Genomic DNA, 25,983 nt, shown 5'->3' on the forward strand with positions numbered 1-25,983 from the left:
TCACTTCCCTTCTTTTCAACATCGATGAAGTCAGAAACATTTTCTCTTTTAATTATTTCACTCAAATATGTCGTCATATTCGACACTACAATTTTTATTTTACACCACATACATATTTTAGGGGTGTAAACGAACCGAGTAGAGCCGATGGTATGATTGTTCAAGTTCATTTGAAGAGCTTTAATCCAGTCGAACAAACAAATTTTATATTTATTTTCTTAACTTTCTTTTTTTCTTCTTCTAATCGAGATCGAGTTAAGTTTCATAGTTTATTGAATGAAAATAAGCTATGGTTTGTTATCTAAATAAATCAAAGTCAAACGAGCTCTTAACGAACAACCTCGAATCGAGTAGTTTGATTTGATTTTCAGCCCTACATATTTTATAAAAAAAACACCACTATCAAACAAATACATAGTATATTAGTATATCACCGATTTTATTTTAAAATATATATAAAAAAAGAAAAAAAGAACTGCTGGCTATGGGGTTCGAACCCATGCGCACTTATGTGCAGAAGATCTTAAGTCTTCCCCCTTAACCTCTCGGGCAAACCAGCTGATGTTATTATTTCACATTTAACTAATAATAATTGTAAACAGATCATCTCGAAATCCAATTATATTGTCAAAACAAATAAAAATTAATTAATTAATTAATTACCCGTTAGTTAAACAAGAATATCTATATTAACTTGAGAATTTTTCAATGTTTTATGAAATATTGCAGTAACTTTTATTACGATTGTTAATTAAATTATTAACTAAATGGTATAAATTAGTAAAATAATACTATCGGTTAACAATTAAAACCCACAATATAAACTAAAGTATTTAATTACTATCATTCAATCAATTTAATAGCTATCGACATCATGCGCTTCATTTTCGAGTTTCTAAAAATCACCGGTCCCACAATGCTACACCCGATAATTATCACCCGGTGCCTCTCCTCTTCGCCATATGTTGGTGGTTTATAATAATGTATTAATTGTTTATATTAATTCATTTTATAATAAGGAAATTTCAGTAATGGTTATGATTCAAGAAGTTTGGTACAATTGCCCTACCAAACCCATGCCTAGTCGAAACTTGAATTTTAATAAAAATAAAATTCATGTTAAACTGGTCTTTTTCGAATGGATACATAGTTGTACTATGGCCCAAGTTCCAGATCAAAGTTACAAATATCAAGTAGTCCTTTAGATAACGTACGTAACTATACGCAGCAATTATGTGCGACGTCTATAAGCAATAGCAACGAAAGAGGACATTTAATCGATAAATAAGTAGACAAGAGATATGAAGACATCATCATACGATAAACTAATATAATAATAATAATAATCATCCAAAATTCATCAAACATAAACAAAATAAACCCCATCGCACTATGATAGTCATACCGCAGCGTTTACAAGCATGAGAACGAACACAAATTACCTTCTCAACAATTTCCATCCGAAAAAAACCTCTATCAAAAAGCACACGTAACTAAAATTCCAGATTACTTTTTGTCGCCATGCTTGGCTTTAGAATGCGATTCCAGAGCCTTTTCGGAACCGAAACCCCTGTACACGGAAAAGAATTACCTCGATCAATTATCATTTCTTTTCATTAATGTATTAATTTATAACCACACCAAGAAAGATACACGTACTTGCTGCAGCTCTTGCAGGTAATCGACGATGATCCGCCCGATTTAGGTGTCTGCTGATTAGGCTTGGGTGTTTTGTCAGCCTTCTTAGCTGGGTGAGGTGTCGCTACATGACCACTAACTCTCTTGCCGTCTGAACAAATTAAATAAATGATTTTAAATAATGCTCCGAAATTAATGAATACTAATATTTACGAAGAAAGAGAATCACCAGTTTTTTGGGGAGTCACTTTAGCCTTCTTGTCTTGTACAGGAGTTTTTGTAGCAGATTCTGCAGCTCTCTTCTTACTTGGCTCAGCCTTTCAGTCGGGAAAATAAAATGTCAAAGCCCTAATTACATTAACGCAAAAACTTCGATCCATATATATAGTTATATATATATATATATATATATATATATATATATATATATATATCACTACATCATGAGATGCAATAATACCTTCTTTGGTGTCTCCTCGTCACTCTCACCAGATTCATCCTCGGAGTCGTCAGAGTCCTGCAAGTTTGCAAAAACTCAGCTTATATTTCAGCAATACATTTACCATCTATACGAATAAATTTATCGACCAATTATTAATCTCTAAAATTACACAAGAACCGAATCTTTAAAAAATCGTCAAATCAAATTTCGACAACTAATTGTCAATCTTATAACAATTCTTTAACTTAAATTACTGATTTTTACTCCTCAAAACAAGTTTTAACTCAAGAACTCAAAAAAAAAGAGAGTACAGCACAATCAAACCTTAAACTCCCAACAACGGAAATTATTCATCTATACGAACGCATATACACATATATACATATAGATACAGTTTAAAGTGGATAGTTGTACCTCGGAATCGTCATCGTCAGACATCAAGTCATCATCGCTAGACTCGTCTTTCTCCGGCTCCACAATCTTCACCTTTTGCTTACCAGCATTAGCTTTCACAGCATCAGTCTTCTTTTCTTTCGCAGCATTCGCTTTCACAGCTTCCACAGGCTTCTCCTGCTTCGCCTTCCCTGTAAATAAATATTAAAACGCAATCTCAAATTTCCCATCGAACAAATTTACATTAAAGCCATTACACCACACACACCAAATAATACCATTATTTTGAACTTGAACTGGGAGTTCCTCCTCCTCCTCCTCAGACGACTCCGAATCAGACTCACCTGCTAATATAGATACACCGATATATCATATATACGAAGACATGTAATGTATAATTAAAAAACAAACAAACAAATATATATATAAATACCAGATTCTTCTTCATATCCATTATTAGCCATGTAACCATAGAAGTAGACACTCCCAGATTTCCAGTTGTGAGAAATCTGAAATTCTTGGTCGAACACCAAATCGAACTGCTGCTGAGGCAACTTCTCGGTGAAGAGTGTTCCGAGAACAAGTTTCTTTCCATTAACATGAATGAACAAGTAGACAGGTTCATTTGTTTTCCCATTTTTCACCTCACCAAGACAAGCCTGATAGTTCAAAATGTATTTTTTTCAGATAATAATAATTAAACAAAAAAAAAAAAACATTTTGTCGAAATTTGTGTTAGACCTGAGAGAGATGCAAAACCATGCCATCATCGGGTAAAACCGTAAAAGGCTCTCCACCTTTCACCTCAGCACCTGTGTTTACACAAATTCAATAAAACCATTTTTAAACCCCATTATATATATATATTTGAAGACAGGGCAAACCAGCACTTAGAACAGTAATTAAAATTTTAATTTTTTTAAACATATATTTAAATCACTAATAAATAAGCCTTCACAGCTGTAAAATAGAAACGCAACAGGTGAGATTGTTGCGCAATCCATAGCTGTTCATCATTTTCTAGGGTATACGTTCGAAAATGAAAACCCCCAAATTGACGAGCACGAAAAACAGAAAAAAAAAAAAAAAAAACAACAACGAACAAATGAAAACAAGAAAAAATATGCAGTAAAAAATGAAATGAAATGAGAGAGAAAAATGAAATGAGAGGGAATGAGACTCACCCCAGAACTCCATCGCCGAAGAATATGAGAGAATGGAAGAGAGAGTGAAGGCGGGGTTTTAGAGAGAGAGAGAGTGAGTTAGGGTTTTTGAGAATAGGTGAGGCTCAAAAATGAATTTATATAGAGGAATGGGTTTGGGGTTTGGGGCCTTGGGGGTGTTAAGTGTGGTTTGGGCTATTATATTTTTTATCCATTTTTTAGGCTTTATTTTTTATTTAGTTTTGAGAAAATGTCTTGGGTTAATTGGATAAAAATCCCCAAGTTATATTAGGACCAGTTTGGCTAAGTTTATTTCAAATTAACTGATAAGCTCTTGCGTCTTATAAGATATTTTAAGAGCTGATAAGTTGTTACATCTAATTTTAAAATTAATATTTAAAGTGTTTGGTTAATGATTATATAAATGATTTTTACTCATTATAAGATCTTAAATAAAAAGGTGGAGTAGATATACTTTTTTAAAAAATATCTTATTTGCTTTCAAACAGTTTATTTATTTATTTTTAAATTGATATCTTTTCTTAAAAAAAATACCAAACACATCGAAAGAGTTTATAAACTCTTAAACATCTTATAAGCTCATTTTCACATCTTATAAGCTTAGCCAAACACCCTATTAAACTTACGGTTTAGTTCCCATTCAAAATAATTTTCACTTCCATCTTCTCTCTTCTTCTTTTCTTCATTTTGTTATATATCATCTATTTTTTTTTCTTTTTTTTTTTTTCTCATGTTTTCTCCTTTGTCAAAAGTTTGTTTTTCCTTCTTACTTTGTACTTCTTTTGTTTCTCGCAAACTCACATCTCAAAGAACTGTTTTATTGCGGAACCAACATTTTTTGGGCTTCTGTAGATTGTGAGAAGCTAACACTCTTCAGTCAGTACCAACGAGCCAATGTTCCATTGTGCATCAATATTTGTCGGAACATCGCTGGAACGACGTTTTTCTTTTGTGACGTGGTCGGAGCTCCTCAATAACCCCCGGAACGGAATTGAACCCACTTCATAACGGTCATAAATGGAAGTTTAATCATACATAATTTTACTTAATATAAGTAAATATATCTTAATAAGTAACATTGTTGTACTACATTCAAAAGGCGTCACTACTACGAGCAACGGACACAAGAAACGAACTACATTTACTATCGGGGTATAACAAACTTACGGTGAATGTTTGTAATAATTATAGGGATCGAAACTGTAATTATCCCGTTTTTTATACATGAAAAGTCCTAATGTCCTTTGGGATTCTTTTGCAAATAGACATACATCATTTGAATCAAATTGCAATTTTCAAATGTTTTTTAAAAACACTAATTTCTTCTTTCCAAAACGGTTTGTTGGGAGACATACTTCAACTTCATCTCATTCTCCCCTCACCGTCACCCAAATCCCAAATCCGTCGGATTCGGAGAAAAATTTGAAACACTGCAACATCCTAAAAGCCTTAATGGATCTGTAATGGCATGGAGATGGTCGGGTCAAATAGTGTTTTTGAACTTAATAATGGCTCCAAATATTTTTTTCTTTCACGTGGAGATGGTTTAAGTATCTTAATTAGAATGCTCTTTTGACGAACACAGTCTTGCTCGCCTTAGTAGTCATTCATTTGGGCAGCCTGGTACCACTGGAACAAGATTATACATGGCGAGGATCTCGTGAGATGGTGTAGGAATTTTCTCGACACCGGCCTTTCAACAAGAAACACAACTGATCAACATACTCCGGCGCCTACTAGCATCCTCACTCAAAATAGTATCAATATATATATACATACTGTGGGTGACTGCGGTTTCCTACGGGTGTCTATATATGGATGACTATGACCGAAAAAATTTAAAAACAATTCATACAGATGTCTATAGATGAACTTTTTTTGTAAAAAAAAATTGTTTTCTGGACCCCTTTAAGAATAAGTAGCCCATGACGGACTTATTTGTAATAGACCATTTATTATATATATGATGATCAAACTATCGTGAAAATTATGAATTACATAAAAAAAAATTAAATATGATCAATAATTTTAGAGTGCGTTTGGATGGAAGGATTTGGGGAGGGATTTGATTTGGGGAAGGGATTTGAAATGACTCCAATTTTGGAGTCATTTGAAATCCACCTCAATTGCTCAAAACATAACTAAAAAGGAGGGGTGTGGATTTGAAATCCATCCCAAAATCCCTCAATCCAAACAAGTCCAAGGGATTTGTTATTATGGATTTGAAATCCATCCCAAAATCCCTCAATCCAAACAAGTCCAAGGGATTTGTTATTATGGATTTGAAATCCCTTCCCCAAATCCTTCCATCCAAATGCACCCTTAAATTTATTTATTATATAATAAATCAATTGATTACAAAAAAAAAAAAAGAAAAAAGAAAGAAAAAAACAAAAAAAAAAAAAAGAGAGAAAGGTGGCGGAGACTTGGTATGATAGAGTCCAATTAAATTGAAATTGTGAAGTGAATTTGGGAATATTATAAATACCCCTTAGAGCTGCTGCATGCATTATTAATTCAAAAGCAAGAAAAAAAAAAGACTTATTAGAGGAGAATTAAATCTGTGATTATAGCAATGGAGTCGAAGTATCCGCCAGGTTACCGTTTCATGCCGACAGATGAAGAACTCATCTCTGACTACTTACTAACGAAGATCGACAATCGGCCTTTACCAGCCGACGTTATTCAAGTCGTCAACTTTTCCGATCACGGTCCCGATTATTTGTCACGTACGTTATTTTTTTTTATTTTTTTTTTAAGTTCACGCATGAATGATCTTGTGTATGTGTTCTTTTATGGATTATGATTTTTAGGTTTTACGATTATTTTCATCTTAATTGTATTAAGGTTTCTTGATTATTTTTAATTAATTAAGTTGTCAACTTTTCTTGATTAATTAGGTTTTTGTTTTGTATTCTTTTTTTATGGATCTGATTTTTTATTTCATGCTTATTTTCATCTTAAACTCTTACATGCATATTGATCTTGAGTTCTTGAAAATATATACAGGCGAATATCCTCCAGTTGGAGACAAGGAATGGTATTTTTTCACCCCGAGGATTCGAAAGTATGCCAAGGGATCGCGGCCTAATCGAACTGCCGGCAACGGATTTTGGAAAGCTAGTTGCGCCGACAAGGATATTAAATTTAATAATAAAATTATAGGACACAAGATGACTTTGGTTTTTCACGAAGGAATATCTTCAAAAGACGGGATTAAGACCGATTGGATCATGCATGAATATACAGCGATTCATCCTTCCCGGAATAAAAGAGATGCCGACGACAACATGAAGGTATATATATATATAATATCTAATTATTTAATTTATTTATTAATTAGACGAAGATGATGCGATCGATCCCTTAATTAATAATATTTTTTGTAATAATTAATAATTATAAGTTGTTGATTACTAACTAACTGTATGTATTTTGTTATCGTTTTGCAGTTGGATGACTGGGTTATTTGCCGTATTCATAAGAATGTTTCGAAATCAAGCAGTGCTAATAAACGGCGGGCTAATCTCCTAGAAAATCAACAACAACAAGAACAAGTTGCGGTACGAGAAAATCGACAAGAAGAAGAAGAACAAGTTGCGGTACGAGAAAATCGAGGAGAGGAAGATGAAGTTGTTGCATCAGACCGAGTTCGTGAAGTTGTTGAAGCACATGATAATTTGAATGATCAATATTATTATGGGATTAATAATAATAATATTAATGCGGCCGCAAATTCAAACGCAAACGCAAACGCAAACGTAATGGATAATTGCAAGGACGACAAGGAAGAAGAGTGGTTGGACGACGATTTTGTAGACATTAATCAACTATTAATGTCGATGGAAGAAGAAGGTTTTATAATAGACATTAATGCACTATTAATGACGAAAGAAGAAGAAGAATGTTTCCAGGAACGATTATCACAAGTTCAGCAACCAAATCAGCAACCAAATCAGCAAGGGAGTATTTATCAGCATGCTCCAAAATGATAAAGAAGAAAATACTGAATCATTTAATCTTCTTTAGCGATCGATCTGTTTTTAAAGCTATGTTAGTACTCTGACTACATGTATAAATAAATGCAACTAGTGATTAATTAGTTTTCGAATATTAGTTGATTAGTGAACGAGTTCTTTGTCGCCTGTCGGTATTAAGTATTAACATGCTCAATCAAAATAATATCAACATTTATACACACTGAAAGTAAAATAAATAAATATGTCAAATAACGGATGTTCTTCTTACATGTTATTAGGAACCTGATTTATCTGTAGCTGGTTTCTTCTTACATGGCTTCGGCCTTCAATCGGACATATAACACAAAACCTTGGCCGACGACGTAACTATGAATCACGTCTCTCTTCATCACTCTCACCGGCCAGATTAACACAAGTTTGCAAAAGTCCTGAATTCAGCAAGAAATCATCATCTGTATATAATCATTGATCGATTAATCTTAAATTGCAACAAGACCAGAATAATTACCAGCAGCTATTCCGATCAATTACCAATGATAAACTTGCACCCTTCTACTCTCGATTGCATCGATTTGCCCCCATGTACTTGAAAATTTGTCTCAATGTGGCCATCAGCCGCAGACATTTGACCATAACACCGTTTGATCTAAGCCTGAAAATTACAAAAAAACCACTCCTCCCAGTTTAAATTATTATGAAAAAAATTTAAAAAAATAAAAAAATAAATTGTGGCTGACGTCGTGGACTATGTTTTCTCGCTGTCTTGATTTTTTTTTTAACAATTATTTAAAGTGGGAGAGGTGGCATTTTGTAATTTCAGAGCTTAAATCAAACGGTGTTAAGGTCAAATGTCCGATAACTAACAACGAGTGCCACATTGAGATAATTTTTCAACGAGTGCCACATTGAGATAATTTTTCAAGTATAGGGGGGCAAATCGATGGAATCAAAAGTAGAAGGGGGTAAAGTGATATCGAGCCAAAGTACAAGGGGGAAAGTGAAATTTACCTGCTAATATTATACATATAAGGGGTTATTTAAATAATAGGGCAAATGACAAAAATGGACATGACAAATGACTTAAATGCACATTGGTCCACAAAAAAAACATTCTATCAAATAAACTCATCCCCACGCGTTTAGTCTAAAATACCCTTCATAATATAATTTTTATCAATTCCATCAATTATACTCTAACTTCCTTAATATTCACTTTGACCCCGGATTTAAACAAAAATATTACATTAACCCTCATTTTAATAATTTTTTGAAAAATATTTTTTTTTAGAAAATCATTTTTTTCTGATTTTTGTTTCCCGGCCAGATTCCGGCATTGACTCTTTTTTTTCTTAATTCTTTTTCCAGCGGTCAACCGCCGGTCTCCGGCGTTGACTTTTTTTTTTTTTGAAAATTTGTATTATTAGAAAAAAATATTTTAATTAATATTACTGTCTTAGCTGCTAAATTATTGTCTTAGACAGTAATATTACTGTTTGAGACAGTAATATTATGAATATTATTTTCCCGAACAGTAATATTAGTAATATTATTGTCCCAAAAAGTAATATTATTGCATGAGACAGTAATATTACAGTCGAAGATAGCAAAAATGCAGGCCAAGACGATAAAATTAATTAATACAGTAATATTACTGTATTAATTAATTTTAATACAGAGTAACACAAGTTTGCAAAAGACCTGAATTCAGCAAGAAATCATCATCTATATATATAACACGCTGCCGTGTGCGCTGCTGGTGAATGTTGGGGGTGGCGGTGGGATTAGGTTATTTAGTTTATTGAGAGGTGTTTATTTTAAATTTAACATTGTATTAATATTTATTTGTTTAATATATTTGAACATATAACTGTGCTTGTATTTTTTGGGTCTTAGAATATGGTTCCCTGATAACAAATTTTATTTGAACTACACGACAAGTCTAACTAAATATTTGCTTCATATTCTTTATAAAATTCATTCCAAAAATGTCCCTCCATTCACAAATTCGAAATATTTATTAAGTAAATTCCATACATCATTTATCATTTTATTTATTATGCATTTAATATTTTTATATTTCAATCTTTATTTTTTCTCTTCAGAATATCCATTTATCTTCCTTTTTTTCTTTATTCGTTTTAGCATTTTATACACTATCATAAGAAAAAAATTATTTTGTAATACAGTATTGAGAATTACAAAAAAAAAACATGCTATTTTTTTATTTTATTTTAAATTTCAATTTACATATTTTCAATTTTTCTGTAATACACTATGGTATGTTACGATGTACCGTAGTATACTATAGTGTAGTGGTGTACCATGGTATACTACAGTGCAATATAGTATATTACGGTGTACTATGTTTTACTACCAAACCTAGTCACCAAAAACTCCTAGCCGTCGCAAACCCTAGCAGTTAACGCAGCCGCCGCTAACCCTAGCAACTCACGCTCACAGCTGCCGCCATAGTAATATATCATATCTTTTCAGATTTTTTTAATCTTTTGGATCGAAGTTTATATTAAAAACAAATTAACATTGTTTCCATAAAAATTAATCATCTAAAACCTTAATAATGAATAAAATTTAAGCCTTAATCAAATTATATATATAAAAATTTCGTAACATAATTCATAGACTCAAATTTATTGAGCCCCTCACTGTAAATATTTCTTCTATAGACTCTAAAATTCTATCGAATCTCTACATGAGTCTTCAAAATAGAAGTTGGAGAGTCGATTTGCTTACTCTATTGAGTTTGCCATTAAAGTGGCTCAATCGAGTGGGATCTAGCTAATATTTCTTTTTACGGGTAACTTCAATTAAAAGCTCATTAATAATTAGGCTTTTCTTTTTAGAACCGAATATCCCGGTGAAAAACGCAACTGTGTATTTTCCCTCTGTCATAAAAAACTCTAGCAAATACCTCTTTGTATTTATTAGTCAAAGGCGAAAACCCCCATTATCGCAAATAGTGTGTCTCACGCGCGGTTTCTGCAATTTTTGATCCTTTTGTTGCAGGAATGATAAAATTGCCCCTAACTTCTTTTTTTTCGTTTTGTTTTAATAAGTAATAAATTAAAAAAGAAATTAAATAATATTTAATATTCTCAAACAAAACAACCACCGTTCCCCACCATCGTCCACGGCAGGGGACACCGAACAGCCACCACTCCGTGCCGCAATATACACCACTCTATCACGGCATAATCGGGTTTGTGGGGCACCAAACAACTCTCCTCTTCGTCATTTTTTCTCAAATCCATCACCTGCAAACTCACTTCCGAGTTCCTACAAAGCTCACCGGGAGCTCAATTTCTGCAGCTCCTCGCCGCCGTAGGCGACGGCGGAGAGGAGGAAATTCTGGTGAAAGTGGGCGGTAGAATGGGAGGCGGCAGCGAGGTGAAGTTAGTGGTGGACGGGTGTCTGCGACAAGAAGAGTGAAGGAGACATGTTGTGGAAGGAAAAAGAAATTAGGGGAAGACATTTTCTTCTCTATGGTTGGATGCGGCGGCCTAACGAGGTGATTGCCCGTGGTGGTGGTTATTAAAGAAATTTTAAAAATTGCAATTTGATCCAAATTTTTGGATTATTTATATTTAAATTCAATCCGATTTATGTTTATTTGTATAAGAATTTTCTTTGTTTATGTTTTAATATTTGTACTTCATATTATTAAACGAATAATTATAATAGTAATTTACAGATCTTATTATTTTTTAGTTCCAAAATAATTTTAAATTTTAATTTGGCTCCAAAATAGTGTTTTCAGCCTCACATTTTTATAAATATTATGTATTTTCCTGAAAATTATAATTCAATCCCTTAAGTTATTATTTGATTAAGTTTCTATAATTTTTCAGTAATTCAGTTTGGTCCCCAAGTTTATTTGCAGAAACCGCTCCAGAGTATTTCTGTCTTTTCACAACCAGTCAACAGGAAAAAAAGGGAAATGGGTCGATTAAGCTATTTAAAAATAAATACAAGGGGGCATTTGCTATTTTTTTATGAGAAGGGGAAATATGCAGTTGCGATTTTCACAGGGGTAGTAATTACAGTAAACTCGAATCTCATTAATGGTTCATTGTTTTAATATTTAGTCATTTTACTCTTTCATGTTTCAATTAATATATTTTCAATCTGAAATCGTTCATCTCTATAATTCATTTTATCATAGCCCCTCGGTGTATAAGTGATTAATTTTAACGGAATACATCTCTAAGATTGGATGTAATATTTTGTTTTAATTAAACAAAACAATGAATATCGAATGTTATAGCTTAAAAATAATATTTGCACAAGTTAAATATTACTATAAGAATTTCACTTAAAACTTAATACATTCTTAAAAAATATTACTTTACATTAATATAAAAATACTTATTTAGATTTATTTTGTGGATATGACCTAAATTTAAAATATATTTAAAATTGTAATATCTATTCATTTTATTTTAGCTTATTTATATTTTTTATTATGTTAAATTATAGATATTATTTATACATAAAAGTTGGCGGAGCTCCTTTTTTTAAATTGAAAAGTAATAATCGTCATGCTTATGTGACATGGGGTTGACCAAGTCTATACCCTAATAATGGAGTAATTATACTTTTGGTCCCTCATGTTTGATCCGATTCCTCTTTTGGTTCTCCTTGTTAAAAAATGAACAAAGTTTACCTTCAAGGTTTCAAATTTAAACAGTTTTGATCCCTGCCGTGACATGTCCGTTAGCAAATAAAGGTAAATACTTTTTGTGGCCAAAATTGAAATTTAAAATTTGTTAGGTCTGAAAAACAATTAGAAATTTAAGATATACTACTTATAATTAGTTTTTTTAATAATATTAAATATAAATAAAAATTAAATTTAATAATATTTAATTTTTAACACCATCACCCACCATCTTCGACGGCGGGGACACCAAACCACCACTACTCTCCACCATCGTCCACGTTGGGGACACCAAACACCACCACGCTGCCGCAATCCACCAGTCTCAGACGGGGAATCGGGTTTTACAAAAACTAGCTCGACAAAAAATGCCCTTCTACGTCAATTGATATGGTTGATAGTAATATTACTGTCATCCACAGTAATATTACCGTAACGACAGTAATATTACCGTCAACCGCTGTAATATTATTGTGTTGATAGTAATATTACAATAGTAGATAATAATATTATTATGTTAATTGGAAAACAAATCAAAAAGGTCAAAAAAAAAATATATTGATGTGGTTGACAGTAATATTATTGTGTTTACAGTATTTCTACCGTCAGCGACAAGAATATAATTACGTTGACTTGTCAACAAATCAAACAAAAAAAAAAAAGCCAAAAGAATAAAAATATTTTTATGGTTGACGGTAATTGTACTGTCAACGAAAATACAATTACGTAAATGTACTGTCGTGGACAGTATAATTACTGTGAGCGACAACATAATTATTGTTAGTGACAGTACAATTACGGTCAACGTTAAGTGGCGGACGTAAAAAAATGATTATTTTTTTAGGGAAAAAAATTAAAAAGTCAACGCCAGAAACCGGCGGCGGAAAATTTATTAAAAACAAAAGTCAACACCGGAAACCGTTCAGCGGAATTTTTTGAAAAATCAATGCCGGAAACCTGCGACTTAAAAAAAGTTCAGAAAAAAAAAAGTCAACGCCGGAAACCGTTCGGCGGGAAAAGTAGACAATTTTTTCTTTTTTCTTTTTTTTTTTTTGAAAAATCAACGCCGGAAACCTGCGACTTAAAAAAAGTTCAGAAAAAATGTTTAAAAAATGAAAAAGTCAAAATTGGATTTTTATGTTCAAAATTGATTAAATTAAAGTTAAATTGGGGTTACAATTATGAATTGAGTTTAAAGGGTTAGGGGTAATGTTTTCATGTATATTAATTTTTTATTTATTTATAATACATATTAAAGGAATAGGCTTATTGGCGAAAGAGATATTAGGACTCAACCTAAGATAATAAAAAATGGTTGGTTAAAGACTTATTCATAAAAATCCTTTGTACTCCCTCGATTGCTTGAACATATCCTTTAGCAATTTTGAAATTCAATAATTGCGGAAACAAAATTTAGTAACCTTAATTTTGTGTTAAGTTTCCTATTAATGTAGGAAACAAATAAAGAATGGTCGACATTTCATCCTGAATTGTTCGCCAAATGCCCACGCATTATATACCCGTTCGCTACTTTTACACACGTTAGGATTTTTACATCATATTATGGGACTAATGACATATACACGTTGACTTAACTATTTTATATACCCCTAGGAACCTAATAAATTAGGGATAAATCCAAGCGGAAATCATCCTTAGAGATACCCGTGGATAGGAAAAGTTCTATACTGCCTTTATATGCAATTTTCACCCAAACTGCATTCAGTATATATGGTCGCGCATTTAGCAACTATGGTCCTACATTTAGTACTTTCGCTGATGTTTTATTTTATTTTTATAAACACCTGTTTTTTATTTTGTTATTTTTATATGTATATCTTTTTTAATAATCTTTTTTTTATATAATTTCTTTTTAATTTTTTTTCAAATCGATATGTTGACTGTACTAAGAAGAACTACATGCAATTGTAGTAAACCATAGTCATCCTTAGTAATGTTCTTTCTTTTTATCCTAATTTTTTAGTCGACCAATTATATACAAACACGAATATCAACGCTTATACAAAAATAATTCATAAACACCAACAACAAAAGTTCACAATTAAAATAATTATATTATAAATTAATTAATAACCAAAAAATACAAGTCGAAATACACAATTACATGCATATGTTACTACATGTACTATACGTTATTAGTAGTCTTATATATAAAAGAGAGAAACGCTGGGCAACCTAAAAAAACTCTAATGGTATTTCTGAATTACTTATTTTTAATATTTTTTCCTTACTAATTTCTAACTATAATTTTTAACAATTTTCAAATTTAAATCTAACCCGTGAAGAATCCCACCCTAGTGGTACTTCTCTAAATATTTATTTTTAATATTTTTTCTATACTAATTTTCTAATTTAATTTTCAACAATTATTAATCTCCTATTTTTCATCAATATATCTCAAATCTTAAGAGATGAAGATAGAAATTTGATTTGTTAAATATTAATCTATTTATTTGGATTATAAATCTGTATATGTAAGATTTAAAAAAACTAATGTTCTATAAAATATGAATAATAGTACATTATTAAATTTTACTATGCTAGTGTACTATATTTCCGTATTATGTATTAAATTGATTTTTTTCTCACTTTTGAAATAATATTATGTGCTATCGCACGGAGAAAAATACTAGTGTATAATAATGTGTAGTAATGTACACAATCTGTAAAAAACTATAACTTGAAGCAGATGTCAAAATCATCAAATTCGTCTACAACTTCAACTAAATTTTTTGACACCTTCAAGGAGATGATCAATGAGCATTAAGGTGCAATTGCAAAATCAAAACAAAAAAAATTATTTTAGTGTAAATTAACATAATTGAAGAAACGTCAAAACAATACAAAATCGACAAACACTAAGAGATCGAGAGATATATAGGGAAAGATAGGTCATAGTTGTGAAATGCTACAAATTTTAGACCAAACTGCTAATGACTCCTCACCCAAGTGCCTCCTACGAAAACCCTTGTTGCCGCTAACCACCTAACGTTTCGCGCTCGTAATGAAAAAAATTACACAAATAAATCTGACAATAAAAAAATAAACGAAATTGCCATCAAAATATAGATCGCGATGAAATGAATCCAACAGTGGGTAGCCGTCAAATTCCGACTACCGGAACACAAATTACACCTCATGCCAGACCCACCGTCGTTGAAATATGCGCCGACTGTGAAAAGATTAAAGAAATAGATCCAAATATCTAAATTGTATGAAACCACCACCAAAAGAAAGAGCTCGATGAGAGAAATCTAACGGTAGTTAAACCATCATATTCCGACCACCGGAGAGAGGGATATGACTCCAGGAAGAAACATTGCCGGTTGGAGACGTATGGGGGTTGGATTTGGATATGAGAGTTGAGAAAGGAAGAGAGAGACGGCTATGAGTTGGCTAGGGTTTAAAACTTATTTTAAAAGGGCATTTTAGGTACTTAAAAGTTGTGAGGGGGTTTTTCCAAATTAATATCAAAATGGAGGGGGTATGCACCAGGTTGTAATATCCTTGGTGGTTGGTTCCAAATATTTTTCATATGGGGGTCCCTAAAATAATCCCTAATTAAAAACGGGTTGTTCAAGTTTCTTGTTTTGTAAATAAACTCCACTTACACATTATTTATTAATACACACAACTCTAATTTTTATGACATATGAATAACGCTTACCATCTAAACACGAGTTTTTTTTTTTTTTTTTTTTTTTTTTTTTTGCAAAAATCGCCCCTATACAACGTTGAATTAATGGAAAAAAACCCTTGTGTTAAAAAATTAACAATGAACCCCTTATGAAAATTAGTCAAAATCACTAGTCTCTGCCAACTTATAGTGTGTTGCACGCGCGATTTGTGCGACTAGAGGTGTGTTTTTTTAGGTGTATTTACACTAAACGATTTTAATCCTCAAACTTTGAAGTTCACGAAATTAGTCCTCATTCTTACCACATTTTGGCACTTTTAGTTCGGCCAGCAACTTTTTCAGTTAACTTGGACGAAAATATCACGTGCGCCTCACATGACGTCCAAATGACAATCAAAACTCCAGCTAGAACACAACAGTCCATTTGGCAGCTTCCCCGGATTTTTGTCCTCAAAATCCCTAATTTTCTCTTATGCCATTTCAACAAAAATCCAACCCTTAGATTATACTTTACTAATCCTCAAATTGAGGCGATTTAATACAACACCGTAATCGATCTACCCTAATTTCACAAAATTTGAAATGTTTGTGGAGTGGAACATCACGATCGTGCATTAATAAACTTTGATTTTGGTAAATTTCTCCAAGTTGCAATCTCTAAACTTTGAATTTGGTAATTTTGCAAGTTATAGTTTTGATTTCATCTCAAATTGTTTGTTGTAGCATAAAAGATGAGTAGGAGCTTTAGTGGTAGTGGTTTTGATTTCAGCGTCGCGTTTACATTCTTGCCCTGGTGGTGGTGGTTTTTTCCCTTTATTTTGCCACTGGGGTTGCAAGATTGAAGTATGGTCTGTGTTGGAGTGAGGATCAATGAGCGCCATTTTTTTTTTTTTTTTTTTCCTTTTTCTGGTTTTGCCCGGGCTGATTTTCATGTTATTTTTTTAAAAGATGTGCTGGAGAGATGGTGGAAGGCAGCGGAAGTTGGTGAAGGAAATGGGAGATTTAAGTGGTAAAGTTGAGAACTAAATTAGTGGCGACACATATTTGATGACTAAATCGTTTTAGGTGAAAACTATAGGGATAGAAACTGTAATTATCCCGTTTTTTATACATGAAAAGTCCTAATGTCCTTTGGGATTCTTTTGCAAATAGACATACTTCATTTGGATCAAATTGCAATTTTCAAATGTTTTTTAAAAACACTAATTTCTTCTTTCCAAAACGGTTTGTTGGGAGACATACTTCAACTTCATCTCATTCTCCCCTCACTGTCACCCAAATCCCAAATCCGTCGGATTCGGAGAAAATTTTGAAACACTGCAAGTCTGCAACATCCTAAAAGCCTTATTGGATCTGTAATGGCATGGAGATGGTCGGGTCAAATAGTGTTTTTGAACTTAATAATGGCTCCAAATATTTTTTTCTTTCACGTGGAGATGGTTTAAGTATCTTAATTAGAATGCTCTTTTGACGAACACAGTCTTGCTCGCCTTAGTAGTCATTCATTTGGGCAGCCTGGTACCACTGGAACAAGATTATACATGGCGAGGATCTCGTGAGATGGTGTAGGAATTTTCTCGACACCGGCCTTCAACAAGAAACACAACTGATCAACATACTCCGGCGCCTACTAGCATCCTCACTCAAAATAGTATCAATATATATATACATATTGTGGGTGACTGCGGTTTCCTACGGGTGTCTATATATAGATGACTATGACCGAAAAAATTTAAAAACAATTCATACAGATGTCTATAGATGACCTTTTTTTGTAAAAAAAAAATTGTTTTATGGACCCCTTTAAGAATAAGTACCTCATTATGGACATATTTGTAATAGACCATTTATTATATATATGATGATCAAACTATCGTGAAAATTATGAATTACATAAAAAAAAAATTAAATATGATCAATAATTTTAAATTTATTTATTATAAGAAAAAAAATTATTTGAAGAAAAAAGAAAAAAAAAATTAAAAAAAACGTAAAGAAAAAAAAAATTAAAGAAAGGGAGAAAGGTGGCGGAGAGATGTGGTGTGATAGAAGAAAGAGTCCATTAGAACTAAAATTAACATTCAATTTTATTAACGTATATAATAAATCCAAAAAAAAAAAAAAAAAAAAAAAAAAAGAGAGAAAGGTGGCGGAGACTTGGTATGATAGAGATCATAGAGTCCAATTGAATTCAAATTGTGAAGTGAATTTGAGAATATTATAAATGCCCCATAGAGATGCTGCATGCATTATTAATTCAAAAGCAAGAAAGAAAAAAGACTTACTAGAGGAGAATTTAATCTGTGATTATAGCAATGGAGTCGAAGTATCCGCCAGGTTACCGTTTCATGCCGACAGATGAAGAACTCATCTCTGACTACTTACTAACGAAGATCGACAATCGGCCTTTAGCAGCCGACGTTATTCAAGTCGTCAACTTTTCCGATCACGGTCCCGATTATTTGTCACGTACGTTATTTTTTTTTTTTAAGTTCACGCATGAATGATCTTGTGTATGTGTTCTTTTATGGATTATGATTTTTAGGTTTTACGATTATTTTCATCTTAATTGTATTAAGGTTTCTTGATTATTTTTAATTAATTAAGTTGTCAACTTTTCTTGATTAATTAGGTTTTTGTTTTGTATTCTTTTTTTATGGATCTGATTTTTTATTTCATGCTTATTTTCATCTTAAACTCTTACATGCATATTGATCTTGATCAGTTCTTGAAAATATAATATACAGGCGAATATCCTCCAGTTGGAGACAAGGAATGGTATTTTTTCACCCCGAGGATTCGAAAGTATGCCAAGGGATCGCGGCCTAATCGAACTGCAGGCAACGGATTTTGGAAAGCTAGTTGTGCCGACAAGGATATTAAATTTAATAATAAAATTATCGGACACAAGATGACTTTGGTTTTTCACGAAGGAATATCATCAAAAGACGGGATTAAGACCGATTGGATCATGCATGAATATACAGCGATTCATCCTTCCCGGAATAAAAGAGATGCCGACGACAACATGAAGGTATATATATATATATATATATATATATATATATATATATATATATATATATATATATATATATATATATATATATAATATCTAATTATTTAATTTATTTATTAATTAGACGAAGATGATGCGATCGATCCCTTAATTAATAATAATTTTTGTAATAATTAATAATTATAAGTTGTTGATTACTAACTAACTGTATGTATTTTGTTATCGTTTTGCAGTTGGATGACTGGGTTATTTGCCGTATTCATAAGAATGTTTCGAAATCAAGCAGTGCTAATAAACGGCGGGCTAATCTCCTAGAAAATCAACAACAAGAAGAACAAGTTGCGGTAAGAGAAAATCGACAAGAAGAAGAAGAAGAACAAGTTGCGGTACGAGAAAATCGAGGAGAGGAAGATGAAGTTGTTGCATCAGACCGAGTTCGTGAAGTTGTTGAAGCACATGATAATTTGAATGATCAATATTATTATGGGATTAATAATAATAATATTAATGCGGCCGCAAATTCAAACGCAAACGCAAACGCAAACGCAAACGCAAACGCAATGGATAATTGCAAGGACGACAAGGAAGAAGAGTGGTTGGACGACGATTTTGTAGACATTAATCAACTATTAATGTCGATGGAAGAAGAAGGTTTTATAATAGACATTAATGCACTATTAATGACGAAAGAAGAAGAAGAATGTTTCCAGGAACGATTATCACAAGTTCAGCAACCAAATCAGCAAGGGAGTATTTATCAGCATGCTCCAAAATGATAAAGAAGACAATACTGAATCATTTAATCTTCTTTAGCGATCGATCTGTTTTTAAAGCTATGTTAGTACTCTGACTACATGTATAAATAAATGCAACTAGTGATTAATTAGTTTTCGAATATTAGTTGATTAGTGAACGAGTTCTTTGTCGCCTGTCGGTATTAAGTATTAACATGCTCAATCAAAATAATATCAACATTTATACACACTGAAAGTAAAATAAATAAATATGTCAAATAACGGATGTTCTTCTTACATGTTATTAGGAACCTGATTTATCTGTAGCTGGTTTCTTCTTACATGGCTTCGGCCTTCAATCGGACATATAACACAAAACCTTGGCCGACGACGTAACTATGAATCACGTCTCTCTTCATCACTCTCACCGGCCAGATTAACACAAGTTTGCAAAAGTCCTGAATTCAGCAAGAAATCATCATCTGTATATAATCATTGATCGATTAATCTTAAATTGCAGCAAGACCAGAATAATTACCAGCAGCTATTCCGATCAATTACCAATGATAAACTTGCACCCTTCTACTCTCGATTGCATCGATTTGCCCCCATGTACTTGAAAATTTGTCTCAATGTGGCCATCAGCCGCAGACATTTGACCATAACACCGTTTGATCTAAGCCTGAAAATTACAAAAAAACCACTCCTCCCAGTTTAAATTATTATGAAAAAAATTTAAAAAAATAAAAAAATAAATTGTGGCTGACGTCGTGGACTATGTTTTCTCGCTGTCTTGATTTTTTTTTTAACAATTATTTAAAGTGGGAGAGGTGGCATTTTGTAATTTCAGAGCTTAAATCAAACGGTGTTAAGGTCAAATGTCCGATAACTAACAACGAGTGCCACATTGAGATAATTTTTCAACGAGTGCCACATTGAGATAATTTTTCAAGTATAGGGGGGCAAATCGATGGAATCAAAAGTAGAAGGGGGTAAAGTGATATCGAGCCAAAGTACAAGGGGGAAAGTGAAATTTACCTGCTAATATTATACATATAAGGGGTTATTTAAATAATAGGGCAAATGACAAAAATGGACATGACAAATGACTTAAATGCACATTGGTCCACAAAAAAAACATTCTATCAAATAAACTCATCCCCACGCGTTTAGTCTAAAATACCCTTCATAATATAATTTTTATCAATTCCATCAATTATACTCTAACTTCCTTAATATTCACTTTGACCCCGGATTTAAACAAAAATATTACATTAACCCTCATTTTAATAATTTTTTGAAAAATATTTTTTTTAGAAAATCATTTTTTTCTGATTTTTGTTTCCCGGCCAGATTCCGGCATTGACTCTTTTTTTTCTTAATTCTTTTTCCAGCGGTCAACCGCCGGTCTCCGGCGTTGACTTTTTTTTTTTTTTGAAAATTTGTATTATTAGAAAAAAATATTTTAATTAATATTACTGTCTTGGCTGCTAAATTATTGTCTTAGACAGTAATATTACTGTTTGAGACAGTAATATTATGAATATTATTTTCCCGAACAGTAATATTAGTAATATTATTGTCCCAAAAAGTAATATTATTGCATGAGACAGTAATATTACAGTCAAAGATAGCAAAAATGCAGGCCAAGACGATAAAATTAATTAATACAGTAATATTACTGTATTAATTAATTTTAATACAGAGTAACACAAGTTTGCAAAAGACCTGAATTCAGCAAGAAATCATCATCTATATATATAACACGCTGCCGTGTGCGCTGCTGGTGAATGTTGGGGGTGGCGGTGGGATTAGGTTATTTAGTTTATTGAGAGGTGTTTATTTTAAATTTAACATTGTATTAATATTTATTTGTTTAATATATTTGAACGTATAACTGTGCTTGTATTTTTTGGGTCTTAGAATATGGTTCCCTGATAACAAATCTTATTTGAACTACACGACAAGTCTAACTAAATATTTGCTTCATATTCTTTATAAAATTCATTTCAAAAATGTCCCTCCACTCACAAATTCGAAATATTTATTAAGTAAATTCCATACTGCATTTATCATTTTATTTATTATGCATTTAATATTTTTATATTTCAATCTTTATTTTTTCTCTTCAGAATATCCATTTATCTTCCTTTTTTTTCTTTATTCGTTTTAGCATTTTATACACTATCATAAGAAAAAAATTATTTTGTAATACAGTATTGAGAATTACAAAAAAAAAAAAATATGCTATTTTTTTTTATTTTAAATTTCAATTTACATATTTTCAATTTTTCTGTAATATACTATGGTATGTTACGATGTACCGTAGTATACTATAGTGTGGTGGTGTACTATGGTATACTACAGTGCAATATAGTATATTACGGTGTACTATGTTTTACTACCAAACCCTAGTCACCAAAAACTCCTAGCCGTCGCAAACCCTAGCAGTTAACGCAGCCGCCGCTAACCCTAGCAACCCACGCTCACAGCCGCCGCCATAGTAATATATCATATCTTTTCAGAATTTTTTTTATCTTTTGGATCGAAGTTTATATTAAAAAAAAATTAACATTGTTTCCATAAAAATTAATCATCTAAAACCTTAATAATGAATAAAATTTAAGCCTTAATCAAATTATATATATAAAAATTTCGTAACATAATTCATAGACTCAAATTTATTGAGCCCCTCACTGTAAATATTTCTTCTATAGACACTAAAATTCTATCGAATCTCTACATGAGTCTTCAAAATAGAAGTTGGAGAGTCGATTTGCTTACTCTATTGAGTTTGCCATTAAAGTGGCTCAATCGAGTGGGATCTAGCTAATATTTCTTTTTACGGGTAACTTAAATTAAAAGCTCATTAATAATTAGGCTTTTCTTTTTAGAACCGAATATCCCGGTGAAAAACGCAACTGTGTATTTTCCCTCTGTCATAAAAAACTCTAGCAAATAACTCTTTGTATTTATTAGTCAAAGGCGAAAACCCCCATTATCGCAAATAGTGTGTCTCACGCGCGGTTTCTGCAATTTTTGATCCTTTTGTTGCAGGAATGATAAAATTGGAGGTAATTGCAAATACCACCCCTGTGTAATCTCTAATTGCCAAATACCCCCCTATGAAAAAAAAACTCACTAACTCCCCCCTATGTTAACAAAGTCAAGGCATCCGACCCCCTGGAGGCAAATCGTGTCTCTCACTCGCGGATTGTGCGATTTTTTATTCTATTTTCTGGGTGAAATGACAGAAATATCCCTTTATAAAAAAGGAAAAAAAACCATATTGATTTAATTATAAATAATCTACATTTATAGGACTAAATTGTAATTTCCAAAATTATAAAATAATAATAATAAACCATTACAAAAAAGAAACAGGAAAAAAAAAAAGCAAAAATAAAAGAATTCACATCTTCGTCCTCTCCGTCGGCCCAAGTTCAGCACCGGCGCCGTCTCGCACCACCGCCTTCCCCCGCCTCCTTCAAATCCGTTCCCACTACACCTCCTTCCACCCACTCCTTCAGATTCATTCCCATTACACCGCCTTCTACCCATTCTTTCAAATTCGTTCCCCACTACCACGCCGCCGCCGGTCTGGCACCACCCATTTCTTAGTGATAGTTGATGAATGGTAAAGGTTACTTGTGACGAGATCTGTGTGAGAGAGACCGAGACGAGATCGAGATCGAGATCGATATCTCGCCGCCGCCGAAATATAGATCCGCCGCCACCGCCGCCGCCGCTGCGCTTATATATTTTTTTTTGTTGTGTGTTTATAGCTACCATTTTCACAGTTGTTGTGGTGGTGGATCCGAAGGAGATGGTTGTGGTGGTGGTGTAGCAGGACAGCAAGTTGAGCCGGTGATCCGAAGGAGATGATTGTGGTTGTGGTGTAGCAGAACAGAAGTTGAGCCGGTGGGCGGGTGGGTGTATGGAAAGGGAAGAAAACAGTTTTTTTTTTCTTTTTTTTTTAATGATTATTATTATTTATTATAAAATGTAACATAAACAATTACAAAATATATAAAACCACTATAAAAAATGCATATAAGAATTTAATATTCCAATATATATTTAATTCTTGTTTATATTTTTTTTTATTCTTAATAATTAAATAAATACATAATATTTACAAAATTACAGTGATTCTAAAATTTGGTGTATTATACTTTACTAATTGATAAAAAACTCCTTAGGGCATTTTTGTCTATTCATCATTAGTCAAAGCCTAAAATAAAAAAGGGTGCAATGTGCTTCGAAAACGTTAACAGAGGAGGGAGTTAGTGAGTTTTTTTTCCATAGGGGAGTATTTGGCAATTAGAGATTACACAGGGGTGGTATTTGCAATAAGCTCGATAAAATTGCCCCTAACTTCTTTTTTTTCGTTTTGTTTTAATAAGTAATAAATTAAAAAAGAAATTAAATAATATTTAATATTCTCAAACAAAACAACCACCGTTCCCCACCATCGTCCACGGCAGGGGACACCGAACAGCCACCACTCCGTGCCGCAATATACACCACTCTCTCACGGCATAATCGGGTTTGTGGGGCACCAAACAACTCTCCTCTTCGTCATTTTTTCTCAAATCCATCACCTGCAAACTCACTTCCGAGTTCCTACAAAGCTCACCGGGAGCTCAATTTCTGCAGCTCCTCGCCGCCGTAGGCGACGGCGGAGAGGAGGAAATTCTGGTGAAAGTGGGAGGTAGAATGGGAGGCGGCAGCGAGGTAGTGAAGTTGGTGGTGGACGGGTGTCTGTGGCAAGAAGAGTGAAGGAGACATGTTGTGGAAGGAAAAAGAAATTAGGGGAAGACATTTTCTTCTCTATGGTTGGATGCGGCGGCCTAACGAGGTGATTGCCCGTGGTGGTGGTTATTAAAGAAATTTTAAAAATTGCAATTTGATCCAAATTTTTGGATTATTTATATTTAAATTCAATCCGATTTATGTTTATTTGTATAAGAATTTTCTTTGTTTATGTTTTAATATTTGTACTTCATATTATTAAACGAATAATTATAATAGTAATTTACAGATCTTATTATTTTTTAGTTCCAAAATAATTTTAAATTTTAATTTGGCTCCAAAATAGTGTTTTCAGCCTCACATTTTTATAAATATTATGTATTTTCCTGAAAATTATAATTCAATCCCTTAAGTTATTATTTGATTAAGTTTCTATAATTTTTCAGTAATTCAGTTTGGTCCCCAAGTTTATTTGCAGAAACCGCTCCAGAGTATTTCTGTCTTTTCACAACCAGTCAACAGGAAAAAAAGGGAAATGGGTCGATTAAGCTATTTAAAAATAAATACAAGGGGGCATTTGCTATTTTTTTATGAGAAGGGGAAATATGCAGTTGCGATTTTCACAGGGGTAGTAATTACAGTAAACTCGAATCTCATTAATGGTTCATTGTTTTAATATTTAGTCATTTTACTCTTTCATGTTTCAATTAATATATTTTCAATCTGAAATCGTTCATCTCTATAATTCATTTTATCATAGCCCCTCGGTGTATAAGTGATTAATTTTAACGGAATACATCTCTAAGATTGGATGTAATATTTTGTTTTAATTAAACAAAACAATGAATATCGAATGTTATAGCTTAAAAATAATATTTGCACAAGTTAAATCTTACTATAAGAATTTCACTTAAAACTTAATACATTCTTAAGAAAGATTACTTTACATTAATATAAAAATACTTATTTAGATTTATTTTGTGGATATGACCTAAATTTAAAATCTATTTAAAATTGTAATATCTATTCATTTTATTTTAGCTTATTTATATTTTTTATTTATGTTAAATTATAGATATTATTTATACATAAAAGTTGGCGGAGCTCCTTTTTTTAAATTGAAAAGTAATAATCGTCATGCTTATGTGACATGGGGTTGACCAAGTCTATACCCTAATAATGGAGTAATTATACTTTTGGTCCCTCATGTTTGACCCGATTCCTCTTTTGGTTCTCCTTGTTAAAAAATGAACAAAGTTTACCTTCAAGGTTTCAAATTTAAACACTTTTGATCCCTGCCGTGACATGTCCGTTAGCAAATAAAGGTAAATACTTTTTGTGGCCAAAATTGAAATTTAAAATTTGTTAGGTCTGAAAAACAATTAGAAATTTAAGATATACTACTTATAATTAGTTTTTTTAATAATATTAAATATAAATAAAAATTAAATTTAATAATATTTAATTTTTAACCACCATCACCCACCATCTTCGACGGCGGGGAC

General features: G+C 32.3%; 3 protein-coding genes, 2 long non-coding RNA genes and 1 other non-coding gene across 8 annotated transcripts; 2 read left to right on the forward strand and 4 right to left on the reverse strand.

Moving 5' to 3' along the window:
• Positions 1-476: 476 nt before the first annotated feature.
• Positions 477-559, reverse strand: TRNAL-UAA (transfer RNA leucine (anticodon UAA)). Its single transcript has one exon. It is a non-coding gene; the product is annotated as a tRNA-Leu (tRNA).
• Positions 560-1,316: 757 nt separating this feature from the next.
• Positions 1,317-3,808, reverse strand: LOC105960470 (histone deacetylase HDT1). 3 transcript variants are annotated; one of them, XM_012984645.2, is made up of 9 exons: positions 3,658-3,808; positions 3,215-3,285; positions 2,907-3,132; positions 2,752-2,820; positions 2,495-2,664; positions 2,099-2,155; positions 1,868-1,955; positions 1,660-1,789; positions 1,317-1,570 (listed from the first exon to the last, which is right to left on the reverse strand). In XM_012984645.2, exons 1-9 carry the CDS (start codon positions 3,668-3,670, stop codon positions 1,507-1,509), a joined length of 888 nt encoding a protein of 295 aa, XP_012840099.1. In that variant the 5' UTR covers positions 3,671-3,808; the 3' UTR covers positions 1,317-1,506. The 3 variants fall into 3 exon arrangements, with proteins under 3 accessions (XP_012840099.1, XP_012840100.1, XP_088680016.1); XM_012984646.2 differs by having other exon boundaries at positions 2,752-2,817; positions 3,658-3,801; XM_088823890.1 differs by lacking the exon at positions 2,752-2,820 and having other exon boundaries at positions 3,658-3,801.
• Positions 3,809-6,136: 2,328 nt separating this feature from the next.
• LOC105960471 (NAC transcription factor 32) lies at positions 6,137-7,649 on the forward strand. The gene is made up of 3 exons (XM_012984647.2): positions 6,137-6,386; positions 6,667-6,953; positions 7,110-7,649. The coding sequence occupies exons 1-3, from the start codon at positions 6,233-6,235 to the stop codon at positions 7,647-7,649; spliced, it is 981 nt and encodes a 326-aa protein (XP_012840101.2). The 5' UTR covers positions 6,137-6,232.
• A 161-nt stretch (positions 7,650-7,810) lies between these two features.
• On the reverse strand, positions 7,811-8,188 carry LOC148767281 (uncharacterized). Its single transcript, XR_016034069.1, has 2 exons — positions 8,146-8,188; positions 7,811-8,065 (listed from the first exon to the last, which is right to left on the reverse strand). It is a non-coding gene; the product is annotated as an uncharacterized LOC148767281 (long non-coding RNA).
• A 10,533-nt stretch (positions 8,189-18,721) lies between these two features.
• Positions 18,722-19,765, forward strand: LOC105960472 (uncharacterized). Its single transcript, XM_088824927.1, has 2 exons — positions 18,722-19,004; positions 19,223-19,765. Exons 1-2 carry the CDS (start codon positions 18,882-18,884, stop codon positions 19,763-19,765), a joined length of 666 nt encoding a protein of 221 aa, XP_088681053.1. The 5' UTR covers positions 18,722-18,881.
• A 161-nt stretch (positions 19,766-19,926) lies between these two features.
• LOC148767282 (uncharacterized) lies at positions 19,927-20,304 on the reverse strand. Its single transcript, XR_016034113.1, has 2 exons — positions 20,262-20,304; positions 19,927-20,181 (listed from the first exon to the last, which is right to left on the reverse strand). It is a non-coding gene; the product is annotated as an uncharacterized LOC148767282 (long non-coding RNA).
• Positions 20,305-25,983: the final 5,679 nt, after the last annotated feature.

The sequence above is a fragment of the Erythranthe guttata genome, chromosome 10, assembly GCF_056151865.1.
Source record: "Erythranthe guttata isolate IM_541 chromosome 10, IM_541, whole genome shotgun sequence".
NCBI lineage: Eukaryota > Viridiplantae > Streptophyta > Magnoliopsida > Lamiales > Phrymaceae > Erythranthe > Erythranthe guttata.

Coding starts and splice junctions, on each gene's coding strand:
- LOC105960470 (XM_012984645.2), bottom strand. Junction 2,665..2,751: donor AGTTCAAGTTCAAAATAATG/GTATTATTTGGT, acceptor ATTTATTTACAG/GGAAGGCGAAGCAGGAGAAG. Junction 1,956..2,098: donor ACGAGGAGACACCAAAGAAG/GTATTATTGCAT, acceptor CCCGACTGAAAG/GCTGAGCCAAGTAAGAAGAG.
- LOC105960471 (XM_012984647.2), top strand. CDS start 6,233: ATGGAGTCGAAGTATCCGCCAGGTTACCGTTTCATGCCGACAGATGAA. Junction 6,387..6,666: donor CGGTCCCGATTATTTGTCAC/GTACGTTATTTT, acceptor AAATATATACAG/GCGAATATCCTCCAGTTGGA. Junction 6,954..7,109: donor ATGCCGACGACAACATGAAG/GTATATATATAT, acceptor ATCGTTTTGCAG/TTGGATGACTGGGTTATTTG.
- LOC105960472 (XM_088824927.1), top strand. CDS start 18,882: ATGACTTTGGTTTTTCACGAAGGAATATCATCAAAAGACGGGATTAAG. Junction 19,005..19,222: donor ATGCCGACGACAACATGAAG/GTATATATATAT, acceptor ATCGTTTTGCAG/TTGGATGACTGGGTTATTTG.